The sequence below is a fragment of the Saccostrea cucullata genome, unplaced genomic scaffold (genome assembly GCF_032062105.1).
Source record: "Saccostrea cucullata isolate Sc308-1 unplaced genomic scaffold, CSIRO_AGI_Scuc_v1 ctg3435, whole genome shotgun sequence".
NCBI classification, from domain to species: domain Eukaryota; kingdom Metazoa; phylum Mollusca; class Bivalvia; order Ostreida; family Ostreidae; genus Saccostrea; species Saccostrea cuccullata.
The window spans coordinates 37,496-51,848 of record NW_026932528.1 but is presented as its reverse complement, the minus strand read 5'-3'; the positions used below and the strand labels follow the sequence as shown (position 1 = coordinate 51,848).

General features: G+C 34.4%; 1 protein-coding gene and 1 pseudogene across 1 annotated transcript in view; one reads left to right on the top strand and one right to left on the bottom strand.

Moving 5' to 3' along the window:
* Positions 1-821: 821 nt before the first annotated feature.
* LOC134235342 (leucine-rich repeat-containing protein 47-like) lies at positions 822-3,028 on the bottom strand (annotated as a pseudogene).
* Positions 3,029-6,740: 3,712 nt separating this feature from the next.
* LOC134235340 (uncharacterized) overlaps positions 6,741-14,353 on the top strand; it is a gene marked incomplete at its 3' end in the record, with an annotated part of 34,261 nt that continues 26,648 nt past the window's right edge. The window contains exon 1 of the mRNA XM_062717472.1: positions 6,741-6,929. Coding sequence (XP_062573456.1) covers positions 6,741-6,929 — 189 coding nt within the window. The remainder of the gene's footprint in view (positions 6,930-14,353) is intronic.

Genomic DNA, 14,353 nt, shown 5'->3' with positions numbered 1-14,353 from the left:
TTTGGTACCCCCTCGGGTTCCCCTATGAAAACCCCCTGCCCCCAATATCTGCCACCTTTTTCTTAAATTACATTGAATTGAAGTATTGATATTACATGTAAATTATTTCTTGAGGAGACACCTAAACAATACACTAAGACCACCATAGATCTATAAAATCATGAATAAACCTACAAACAACACGAGCGCGAGTCTTTGAAGTAACATACTGCGTGTCAATTAAGAGATCGACACCATGGCTGTGTGATTTCCAGGGAGCAACAATCAACAACAAATTCAATACCACTAGCATCTGTATTCACAGTATGAATTCAAATATTTGACAATAAATGTCTAAATTCCCATACGAAGTTTTGACGACATCAGTAATTCCATGTTTTACGACATCTGCATATTTTAACAACACGTCAATGGGTAAATTCTAAAGGAGTCCCGACTATTTGATGTACATATGTACAGCTGATGCAGTGGTCAACAGCAGTGAAAACAAGTGCTTTGCTGTGGTTCATGATACTTTTAAAGCGATAACACAAAAGATATTTGAGTATATCAGACATTATTTTTTTTTGTTTAATTGGAAAATCACTTGTCCGCGGGAGGCATCGTATCAAATTACTTGCCCACCAACCAAACTGTTGTCCGGTGGAGTGCTATTTGTCTAGCCCTGTCTAATTACATTTTTTTTTGAAATTTTTGTTTAAAATTTCCTTCAAGTTCCCTTCCCTCAATTTTTGTTTTGAATCAGCTGTTAATCAATTCTCTTTTAATCCCTCCTCTCCCTTTCACCTCTGTACAAGGATTTGTTTGGCTTACACCAGTACCTTGGTATTATTGCTGTTGGTTATCGGGAAGGAAATGACAGCTCCAGTTGAGTCCAGTAACAGGGATACTGGATCTTATCTTTCAGCAAGTCCAGGACCTAGACAACAATAATCAATGCACATAAAGTCACTGTTACTCTGAAAAAAGAAGTCCATATAAACTTTTTCAAGAAGCCCAAGCAATTCCCAAAGAAGACCTTATTCTTCTCTTTAAAGATCAAACTTTTTAACATTATCAGTTTTGGAAATATTGAAAAGTTAAATTTAAAAAGGAAAATTATAATAAGATCACTAAGAACACATTGCATTTCGGCTTTGAATGAGAAACATCAATAATTACAACAGTTAACCACTGAATAGAAAGTTTTGGACATTCAATGTGTAATTAAGTCTGTGCTAATTTACCATAAAATGCTTATATTTATATATTTTCATGGTGCATTGAAGAATGATAAAATATCAAATTCTTTAAAAACATTATGTCTCTTAAAATGATGCACGCCAGTCTTGTAAAGAATGCAAAGCTTGCATCATTATTTCTAAAGGAATAACAAGAATGGAATACATGTATATAGAATTAAAACTTTATGGTTTGTTTTTACATGAAAATATATCTCTAGTGTCTAAAAAGATTCATAAATTTGCATACATGTACATGACATTTATTGTACGTACATTTACTATAAAATAAGAATTAAGCACCTATACATATAGGAAGTCTAATACAAGTATTGCTTTAAGTACATACTTGTGAATACCAGACACTGTGCTTCTTTTCTTCTCCTTTCAACGCCTCTGTTCTTTCAGAGTCCTCACTAACTTTTCTCCTGTAACTTCCTTTGTCGGGAAAGTGGGATAATCTGAAATATTCGATAAGCTTTTCTATTTATGCCTTCATGGTATGAAGTAGAAATTATAACAGTAATAGATTGACAAAAAGTTTTTTTATCACTAGAATCAGGAAATGTTCCATCAAATAAGTTAATAAACAATTAAATACAATAATTATACTTGGACATACCATAAGATGAGATGGAAATTGGGCATCAAACTTGAGTGGACCTTTCACACTCTTCAGATCATGAGTAGCAATGGTGGCTGCTTGACGTTTATTGCACAGAGTGTCATGAAGCTTGGTCTAAAAAAATGTAAATTCACATGTAGTTTACATCTAAATATGTGGATATCTATAGGATAGAAACTAAAATCGATCATTATGAAAGAAAATGTAGAAACCTGAAGGGTGATGAATTGCTTGAAAGAGTTGGATGTCTTTTGAAAGTCCAGGTTTTTACATACAGCACACAATGTATGGTCTTACAGACAACACAGCGGGAGTAACAGACACAACCAAACCACCTTTGTCTGGAAAGTGTAACACATTCAAAGCATCTGTCAAAAATTCCACATCATCATCTTCTCCTTCTTAAGGTCTTTTTTTGTTAGTTTTGTGTTTTTCCCTTTTGCTTTCTTATCTGGGTTTTGTCCTTTTTCTTTTTTCAGATTTTTATTTAGGTATTCCATGACAGCCTTGGTCAAACATTGCTCTACCAACTTCCCGAATCTTCTATCTGAGAATTTGTTTCCCGTGAGGCTGAGTGTTTTGAGTTTTGGACATACACTAAGTTCAGCTGGCACTTCTTTCAATTTGTTGTTTGTCAAATCCAGTGTTTGTAAATGAGGCAAATCAGTTACAGTTGGTGACAAATGTTCCATTTCGTTATTTCCAGCCATAATCGTGTGCAAATGGACTAACTCAGGATCAAATATTCCTTCTGGTAATTCTGTTAGATTGTTGTGAGAAATATTTAAAATGTGAAGAGATTTCATTTCATTAACTGGGGGAAATGAAAGTAGCTTGTTAACACTTACATTCAGAGACTCTAGATTTGCGAGTTTTGTTATTGATAACGGCAATTCCTCTATTTGATTGTTTGATAAATCGAGGAACTTTAACTTTGTCAGGCATTGTATTTCTTCTGGTAAAGCCGTCAATTGGTTGTGGTGCAATACCAAGTTAGTGAGATTTACGAGGTTTCCTAACCTGGGTGATACATGTTTTAGACATGTTTGAGATACACAAAGATAATTCAGATTAGTAAGCTCAAACAGTTTCTCATCTAATCCATTTTCTTCTATGGCTTTGCTTATGTGTGGACCACGTAAAGTCAATTCTCTGCATCCCCAGCATTCCGAACTTCCTCCATGGCCATGTTGTTGCACAATCAGGTCGTACGACGAAACGGATGTCAAGAAAAAGAAGTTAAGTCGTTCAATAGTTACTTCGAAATCAATTTAAACTTCTTCGAAACCTGATCACTGTTGTGATATTTATTTTTTTCTTGACTGTCCTCAAAAGAAATCTTTAAAAATCCGTTTTAGTAATCTCTAATAAATAAAAGAGTCATTAAGGAAGAAATAAAATGCAATATTAATCGATAACAATGTACCCTTTTTTAAATTGAATAAAAAAAAACATTTAATAAATTTAATACCTGATATATTTCAATTCAACTTTTTAATTTAAATGTCAGAACAATTCTGCGATATATTTTAATCAGGAAACAAGCAGGTAATGAATGAATAAATAAATAAATTAATTAATGAAAGATATGTTAAGCTAAAAAAAAATAATCTTCGATACCAGTTTTAAAAATTTTAGATCGTTACAGTAACATGATATGCAACATAATTTTCAGAAAAGAGTAAATCAATTATGACGTTTAAGACTTCAACTCATGAACAATTACGTGACGTCACAAATGTAAAAACTGTTAATTTCGGGTGAAAAGATTTCAACCCTAGTGAACATAGAAAAATGTCAATTGGAAGGAAGATTTTTTGTTTCGGTGGAGTGGATGCTTTTTTGGCCAGTGTTACCACTTATAAACTTGCGGATTACATCTCCTGGTAAACATCTGCTTGTCTAAAGTTTAATTTTAAGAATGAAGAATTTGAAAACAAATTTGAAAATAATAATAATCTTTTCAAAACGTACAATGTCTAAATGTTTTATTTCTTAGATCTTATGTAAGGGATATTAATTTTTTAAAAACTAATAGTTGATTTTCCATTTTAGTCGTGAACCCGATCCATCTTTCCGGAAAATTCTTAAAACTTCGGTTTGAAAAAAGTCCCCGAACCTGCTGCCCAACGTCCTATGAGGTAAACCCGGATGGTTTCTGTATTTTATTCCGATATGATAATTTAATGACATTTTCTACACCAGTGCAAAATTTTTTTGGACATTGAAATTTTTTTCATATAAAAGTGTTAATATTGAGCTTTTTTAAATTTAAATTTTTAAACATATGGTACGTGTCATTTACCCCAATGAACAAGATGTGTTTGTGAAACACATGCGCCCGACGGCAACAAAGATCAAAAAGCTATTTGTAGCATTAAGGTCACAGTCAAGGTCACAAGGTCATTGACCTTGGTGTCATTTGGAAGAACCGGGTAAGTGGAGTTTGCATACCAAATACGAACCCTCATCTCTCATGGTTCAAAAGTTATGGCGGGTTAAAAAGTTTGCAGAAAAAAGCTATTTTAAGATATAGGCCACAGACAAGGTCATTGACCTTGGTGTCATTTGAAAGAGCTTAATTAGTGGAGTATGCAAACCAAATATGAAGTCTCTATCTTTCATGGTTCAAAAGTTATGGTGAAGGTTTAAGTTCGGGACAAACAAACAGACAGACAGACAGACAGGACAAAAACAATATACCCCCCTGGATCTATCACCCGGGGCGCATAAAAATATTGAAACACAACAATATAATAAGTGAATAGCAATCACTTTTATAATTATTTCATTCAACTTATTTCGGACTTTTAAAATTTTAAGAATGCTTGAATTGATTACAAATTTAGTAATATAGATATAGTTTTCATCGCCTGATATTGGAGGTCGACTTGGTGATTTTTCCTCCCTTTGTCTAACCAAGTTTATGAGAAATAGCAGAAATCTTTGTTGGAAAATCTTTATTAATTTTTTAATAAAGGAGGCTTTTAAAAAGTTATATACCCAAAAAATAATAATTTCTAAATAAATGCAAAATAGCAAATTATTTATATAAAAATTTAAAATTGGTTGAACAATGAAAGCATTTGGACCCCCAATATGGTGGCCAACGGGAAATAAATCTTGCTAAATTCGGCCTATCAAAAACATCTATACTTGTACAATAAAATTATTTTCTATTTTTATAGTATTGCATTTAAGGGCATATCACATTAACTGCTAAAAATACCAATGAGTCAGGACTCTTTATGGTGTCAGTGTAGAGAGATTTTTTAAAAAGCAATTTTTTTTCAGTGCACATGTCACCGAAACCGTATTTCACCTATTCTTATACTTATTGCCGAGAATTTATATATTGAAAAAAAAATTTTATACAGAAAACTTACAAAAATATAATTTTTTACCATTTCTTTTAGAACTTTATACCATATACTATTTAACATAATTTTCTAAATCGTGGCTTTGTTTCAGGTTGTTGTGGGGTGGTTTCTCCTGCAGATAATTGTTGTACTTTTCTACAGAAAAAAAAAGGGGGTTTTGTGAAGGTAAGTTTTTATCAAAACATTTAAGGATATTATGCGTGTATGCTGAATTTTTGTAACTCTATAAAATGTTAAAGGGAATAGTTATACATGTATATAACGACATGAAACTTCACATTAATTATGGAGCACTATTTGGCTAAAACTTTCATTTTTCATTCTCTGCAATTTCTATAGTTAGTTACAAATTCATTTATTTCCTTGATATCTAAAGTGTTACCATCGCTCTTAACAGAAATTTAAGAATTGTCTTTGAAACTTACTTAAAGTATCAATTTATTTATTGCAGGACACAATGATTCAGAGTGTACAAAATTTATTATCCAATACAAGTGATATATCCGTTGCATCGCCAATTGATGTCATTGGTGCCGCTGAAAATGTCAGGGCCAGTGTTTCAGAGGGAATAATTTTCTTCAAAGAAGTTGCATCTGTAACATTGGCAATGTGGAAAAGAATGCGATCAAAAAGTAAGTGTTTCAGGGGGTACTTTTTTTCTTCAATGAAATTGAATCTGTAGACATTGGCAGTGTGGAAAAGAATGCAATCGAAAGCGTTTCAGGGGGAAAGGATTTTCTTCAATGAAATTGAACCTGAAGGCATTGACAGTGTGGAGAAGAATGCAACCGAAAGAACAAGTGTTACAGAGGGAACTTTTTTCAATGAAATTGAATCTGTAGGCATTGGTAATGTAGAGGAGAAAGTGATTAAAGATCTCTCCTTTCGTCTGATGACACGGCGGGGTGTAGATGCTTGCAACACTGATACTGATTCGGAAGTTGAATTTTATGGTTAGAATCGGAGAGAGAAACTTCAGCTGCATTAGTTAGCAACATCATCACTAAGCATGATTTAGAAGAATCATAGAGAAAGTTTTAAAACTTACCCAAGAAAAACAAAACCAACTGAGTGGATTCAGACTGCAAACACAATCGTGGAAGAAATAAAAGATGAAGTATTGAATCCATCAGTTGCATTAGAGAAAAACCCCAATGTCTCGAGACGAGACCTAGATGAAAATTTCGAGGATAATGTTGATATGTGGAGTATGCTTCAGATTTCGCCAAAGAAACCAGGGAGTCCATGACGAGGTCCTATGGATTCCAACGAAGACTAATGCAGATGAGGATAGTCTTAATCGAAATGATAGGCCTGAATGGAGTCAAAATTATTTGCATTGTTTGGATGTCGTATCTGTCAAAGAACACAGGGATACCTTAACGGAGAGCGGGGGGGAAAGGGAGCCATACGACCCGAAACTTTCAGCGACTGCAAAAATTAGGGAAACGAGTACCATCTGTCTTCTCAAAATACTACAAAACAAACTGTCAGCACACATGGAGGAGAAAGAATATGGACCTTTTTTATGGAATGAGAAGTGAATCTGATTTTGGATATACATCCGATCTATCTGAGGATGAAATGGTTCAGGCGTCAGGAGGCAGTGGAAGTGAAACTGATCCAGAGCTGGAAGCTATTTGGCTGTTTTCTCTTAAGTTGACGCTAACACACGTTCATCCTCAACACCCAAGAAAAAGTGAAGTATACAGACCCTCGATTCATGAAGATTTTTTCGAGTCAAAAGGATATGGAATAAAAACAAGGATACTAATTATGGAGATGAGTTACAGCTATCATCAACATCCTCTGAGAGTGGATCAAAAATACCGCTTTTTCGGTGTCAATTCCAACATGAAAGAATCTTGGGGGGAAATTTTACAGAGGATATCGATCCTGATGATGAATACTTAGTGCTATATGAAAAATCGGATGATTCCGAAGATGAAACTGACGTATTGAAGCGAAAAAAACTTCCAACATTAGCTGATGATTTTGAAGATCACTCAAGTGCAGCAGGTGAGAGCTCTTCTCAAACTGATCCAAATATAGATCTGTTTAAGAAAGTTCCAAAAGTGTCGAATGTGGAAGTTACTTTGCTACATGGAGAATAAGAAATTGTGCAGCTTGTCGCAAACCTCCTAAGCATCCTAAATATGCTAAATAAAAGAAGAAAATTGTTGAAATAAGATATTTGGAATTCACAATTTTAAGATTCAACAAATTTGCCAAGACCAAAGCGTCGCAAAAGATTAAATATCAGTACATGAATTTTTATACATTAAGGAATTAAAATGAATTATATGCATGAGATCAAATCCTTGCTCTCCAATAAAAGATTTTGCCTTTCGTTGAAGATTCAATAAACACGTTTATATTTTAAAAAATTGTGGTGTGCTTTTATACTTACACAATTTTGCACAGAAGTTTGTCAGATTAATATTATAGTGTGTATTGCCGTTAAGCTATCCGTTAATATGGTCTGTTCAATTCTTACCTCATCTGTTGATGGTGTCACCTTTATTTGCAGATCACAAGTTCATCAACCTTTATGTTGGAAAATATGAAAATATAAATCTCCAAAAAAAAGTTATACCCCTTCAATGGAAAATTAAGAAATGGAGATAGGTAAAAAAAACATTTCAAGAAACTCGGGGAAAAATAAATGAAATTTGGATTGTGTAGATTCAAGTTTGTTTAAATCATGACCTCGGAGTAGGGTAGGGTAACTAAAAATGCATAGGGGGGAAAGTTAAAATCTTTTTAACAGCAAATCATGATTTGTCATATCAAGCTAGACCTCTTGGTTTAGGGTGCGACCACTACCAGATGAAATTTTTACAAAGGAAAATCTTGAAAATCATATCATATACAGTAAAATCACATTTATGAAATCATCCTCAAGTGGTGTAGACTAAATCGTTAATAGTTCTACAAACAAATCATTAGTGATCACCGTGCCAACCCCACATATGGGGGCGCGGAATGGGGACCCCGGGGGAGGAATTCGAAGCGGAATTTTCAATGCTCGTTGACCTGATTAGCTTTTTTACAGTGATTGAGATGAAAAAAAATCCTCAATTCACTTACGGCGGAACACAGTGATATCCCAGCTTACTGTTACTCGTTTCCCAGCTCGGGATTCGTCCTAGAAATACATGAACACTTCCGCAATATCTGGCAAGAGCTGCGGGAACCAAATTTGACCGTTTCTTTGTGAAAATTGGTGCCTTTTTCTCAGCTTCATTTGATTTATGTGAGGGGCTTTTAATATGATTTTGCTCCAGACACTTAATGTTTCGGAAATTCCATCTCAAATAAAGGTGCAAATTCAATTTAAGTGTGTGGCACTGGGGGGGAAGATTTTAGGGAGGCTGGGGGAAGGAATAATTTTTAGTCAATGTATATCAATCGTATTGCTCTGTTTTAATTCATAGGCGTAGTCACAGGGGGGGGGGGCGGGGCACGCCCCCCCCCCTTCCAGATGGGGGGGGGGGGGAAGAGTATGTCTGTGCCCCCCCCCCCCCCCTTTTTAATGAAGAACAAAATCACAGCTATTTTGAAATAATTTAAAACCCCATTTAATGGCATTTTTCTTATGTTCAACAAATGAGTAAGCATTTCTCTATAAGTAATAGTTGTATAATATAGTACTGTAGTGTAATATAGTAATTAAATCTAAAACCGCCCCCCCCCCCACTTTTTTCCCCAACATTTCTTTACTATAGGAAATGTTCATTGAAGGGAATTTTCCCCCCCCCCCCTTTTTGACCATAGTATAGTGATTCAAGAATTGTGGGGGGGAAAATTGGAATTTTAAATAAAGTGCCTTTGAAAAAGTTGGCCACTAACCCCCCACCCACCCCCACCCCCACGAAATAGGATTTTCGAGTTTGGGGAACTTTCAATCTTGTTGTTTTTTCCCCCACCCCCACCCCCATGAAAAGGATTTTCGAGTTTGGGGAACTTTCAATCTTGGTTTTTTTTTTTTTTTTTCTTGTCAAAGAATTTTGGAGTTGACCCCCCCCCCACTTTTGTTTTTGGGCTACGCCTCTGTAATTGCTAAGATCCTGGTATATAAATTAAAATTGGAACTGTCTTTTATGTTCAGCTTAACATAGATCTGTTGTTTAAGAAATTAGATAAATATTATAAAGTGTAATTAGAATTAAGTTTCTCATTTTTTTTTTAATGTATTTTTCATGTAGACGTTGAAAATATGCGCGGTTTCCCTGTGAAATCTGTTGAAAGACTTACTAACAAAATCAAAGTTAAACAAACATAAAATGTGTCATTAATCATCTTATTGATTTTTGTGGTAAAACCTCTGCTTCAGCAGGCGCGTAGCAACAGGGGGGCCGAGGGGGGGGGGGGAAAAACGATGCTACTGGACCTTTTTAAAGGGGGGGAAGAAAAAATTTACTTACCTGAAAAAGTTGACAAGCAAAAAAGAAGGGAGGGATTTTGAAAAAATTCTAATTTCGATGTTTGGGGGGGGGGGGGGGGCCAATTTTTTTTTTTTTTGGGATAATAATACAATGCTACATTTCCTTGATATCACTATACTCTGGTAAGAAGTGGGGGGCCCAACCTCTTTCAATGGACATTTTCAGTATGATGTGAAAAAAGGGGGGGCCAGCCCTCAAGTGCCTGTGGTGAATAATGTTTTATTGCTAGGGGGTTCGAACCCCACGAATACCATGTACAATAACAGGTCTGGAATAATTTTTTTTTTGAGAAAATTTTTCTAGAAAGGTTTTGTTTATCTTAATTTCAATAATGAAAAAATTTTTTTAAAATTTTTTTCAAAAATTGAATATGATTTTTATATATCTGAAGTTGGGTTTCTGAACGCCTTGTTAGCTCCTCTTCTTTCAATAGTCAGTATATTTAATTAACTTCACTGCATGAACACGCGTATATAAAATTATAAATCAATTCCATATACATGGAACATATGGAGATATGAACATATTCAAGATCAAAAGTTCATAAAACAATACAAAACAGGAGCAGAGAAAAAAACATGCTAAACATCAGAGGTGGGATCAGGTACCATGGAGGAGTGAGCAAAACCTGCCGACCGGTACACCCGCCGTATGCCCCTTGTCATGAAGTGGAAAATCCCTCGTCAATTCAGTGTATAAACGTGCTAATTGTAAGGGGGAGTTACAGATGTTCCCCAAACGCTCCCCAAATCCCTTTTTGTGCCTAATTCCTGTAAGACATTTTACAAAAATGTCAGTTCAAAGGATTTCATCAAAGAATTATAAAAGGTATAATGATATCAACTATATGTCATTTAATGCATTGTACGCGCACGCACGTGCATGTACATAAGTGATCTACATTTGTCTAAACAATAAGCATATCTATATATGTGAGAATAGATAAAAAAATCTTTACAATATACATTTTAATGTCTTTTAAAAATATTGGCCCTTTTGCGTATTTCGCGCCCCACTTCATAAAGAATGTTCGTGCATTCAATTTTGATAGTACCATTACTAGGAATCCATATCCTTTCATATTCTAAATTTTATCCCGTTTCGTTGAAAACTAATTAAGAAAGTCATAGACATTTAAATTTTCAGCAAATCAGATTGCAGCACACGTGCATCTGCATGCTTTTCATGATAATTCTTATATACCATACTGTAGATCTTTATAATGTATAACCATGTTCAAAATTTAAAAGGATTTCGTCAAAAAACAAGAAAGATACTAATTTATTTTCACCCAATCAGGGCGAAGCGCACGTGCATGCGCGTGAGATCTTACTATTTTTGCCATGTCATTTAGTCTATGCTTCTGATATATCCTTATATTATAACTTTCAAAACATTTCATTAAAAAATTAAATAGTTCGTTTATATCAATTATATTGGAATTTCTAGTGTTGCACGTGAGCGCCTTGCAAGCACACGTGCACACATTTTTTCATGACAATTCCTTTATACCAGGCTTTAGATCTCCCTAATGTATGACTATATTCAAAATTTCAAATATTTTATCAAAAAACAAAAAAGATATTGAGACTTTAGTTTCAGCCAATCAGAGCGAAGCGCACGTGCATGCGCGTGGATCTTGCAATTTTACCATGTCATCTTGTCTATGCTACTAACGTTGAATTTCTCGATAAGATGAGATGTGATTTTGACTGAGATATTCATTAACAGAGAATGTCAATAAGTTTTCCTTCATTAATTTTAAAGTTTCTGTTTTTTATCACAATATTCTGAAGATCTTTTGTTCAATATAGCTTATAAAAATACTCCTTCTTTTCGAGACGTAAAGCATAAAAATAAATCATTTTGGCCCCTTGTAACCACTTATTAAGTAACATACGATCAAAATTGTATCATATATTGTTGCAAATCGTTAAGATAAATACTTTTGTATAACAAAATATTGATCATTCAAGAGTTGTAGATAAGACTTTTGGCCCCTCTGAGCCCCTAATTTGAGGGGTCAGTCCCATTTTCTTGATATCAAATGAAAGGTCTTGTGATTTTGAAGATTTTTTATTCAACACTTATTCAGAGATTTCTTTTTGTTGCTGAGATATGCTAAATGGAAACATTTAGAGGCCACCCCCACAAGTCCTTAATGGGGCTGTTTAACAATATTTCAAAGTATGCATATTGTTTAGAACATTATTCTGACAATCTTTTGTTCAATATTGCTTATCAAAATATTCCCCCTTTTCGAGATATAAAGCGACAAAGATTTGACATTCTGGCCCCTTGTGACCCTTTATTACGTAACATTTGATCAAAATTGTATCATATATGTTGTTGCAAATCGTTAAGATGAATACTTTTGCTTCAGTAATGTATAACAAAATATTGATCATTAGAGAGTTATAGATAAAAGACTTTTGGCCCCTCTGAGCCTCTTATTTGAGGGTTCAGCCCCATTTTCCTGATACCAAATGAAAGGTCTTGTGATTTTGAAGAGTTTTTATCTAACACTTATTCAGAGATTTCTATTCGTTGTGGAGATATGCTAAATGGAAATATTTAAGGGCCACTCCTACTAATCCTTAATGGGGCCGTTTACCAAAATTTCAAAGTATGCATATTGTTTAGAACATTATTCTGGCCATCTTTTGTTCAATATTGCTTATCAAAATATTCCCCCTTTTCGAGATATAAAGCGTCAAAGATTTGACATTCTGGCCCCTTGTGACCCTTTATTACGTAACATTTGATCAAAATTGTATCATATGTTGTTGCAAATCGTTAAGATAAATACTTTTGCTTCAGTAATGTATAACAAAATATTGATCATTAGAGAGTTGTACATGAAAGACTTTTGGCCCTCTGAGCCCCTAATTTGAGAGGTCAGCCCCATTTTCTTGATATCAAATGAAAGGTCTTGTGATTTTGAAGATTTTTTGTTCAACATTTATTCAGAGATTTCTATTCGTTGTGGGGATATGCTAAATGGAAATATTTAGGGGCCACTCCTACAAGTCCTTAATGGGGCCGTTTTACAAAAATTCAAAGTATGCATATTGTTGAGAACATTATTCTAACCATCTTTTGTTCAATATTGCTTATCAAAATATTCCCCCTTTTCGAGATATAAAGCGACAAAGATTTGACATTCTGGCCCCTTGTGACCCCTAATTACGTCACATATGATCCAAATTGTATCATATATTGTTGCAAATCGTTAAGATAAATACTTTTGCTTCAGTAATGTATAACAAAATATTGATCATTAGAGAGTTATAGTTAAAAGACTTTTGGCCCCTCTGAGCCCCTAATTTGAGGCGTCAGCCCCATTTTCTTGATATCAAATGAAAGGTCTTGTGATTTTGAAGATTTTTTGTTCAACACTTATTCAGAGATTTCTATTCGTTGTGGAGATATGCTAAATGGAAATATTTAGGGGCCACTCCTACAAGTCCTTAATGGGGCCGTTTTACAAAAATTCAAAGTATGCATATTGTTGAGAACATTATTCTAACCATCTTTTGTTCAATATTGCTTATCAAAATATTCCCCCTTTTCGAGATATAAAGCAACAAAGATTTGACATTCTGGCCCCTTGTGACCCCTAATTACTTCACATATGATCCAAATTCTATCATATATTGTTGCATATTGTTAAGATAAATACTTTTGCTTCAGTAATGTATAACAAAATATTGATCATTAGAGAGTTATAGTTAAAAGACTTTTGGCCCCTCTGAGCCCCTAATTTGAGGGGTCAGCCCCATTTTCTTGATATCAAATGAAAGGTCTTGTGATTTTAAAGATTTTTTGTTCAACACTTATTCAGAGATTTCTCTTCGTTGTGGAGATATGCTAAATGGAAATATTTAGGGGCCACTCCTACAAGTCCTTAATGGGGCCGTTTTACAAGAATTCAAAGTATGCATATTGTTGAGAACATTATTCTAACCATCTTTTGTTCAATATTGCTTATCAAAATATTCCCCCTTTTCGAAATATAAAGCGTCAAAGATTTGACATTCTGACCCCTTATGACCCCTAATTACGCAAGGTATGCCTAAAAGTTTATAAAATATTATTCCAAATGGTCTAAAATTGAAAAATATTGAAAAATCGAGCAGAAAAAATGATAAAATTTTTTGGTCATATGGGGGATCGAACCCGGGTCGCCCGCGTGACAATCCAACGCGCTAACCATTTAGCCATTGGGATCGCCGCTTCGCGTTTTCAAATGCAAATATCTCGAGATTGGCTTTTTCGATTTTTAAACAAATTACATATTTCGCTTCTGCAAAAGGGTCTCTATTCAAATCAAAAACAAAAATATTTAAAAAAAAAAGTTGAAAAATTGCGTTTTTTAAATTTGTTTCCGGTATCGACCGGAAGTACTGACGATGCACGAAAAGGCGATTCTGCAACGCTATAAGTCATAAACTATCATCTCAAATAAGTCTCCCGTTCATATCTTAAGCAGTTTTCGCTACTAAGTTCAGACAAAATTGCATTTTAAAATCAGGAAATTGTAGATAACTCACGACCGGAAGTGACGTCATCAACAAAAAAAATTTCCAATAAGGTTCAGATCAGTACCTATCAGATGTGAAAGTCTCATGAGAATCGGCCCAGTAGTATACGAGAAATCGCGTGCACAAAATTGGTAAG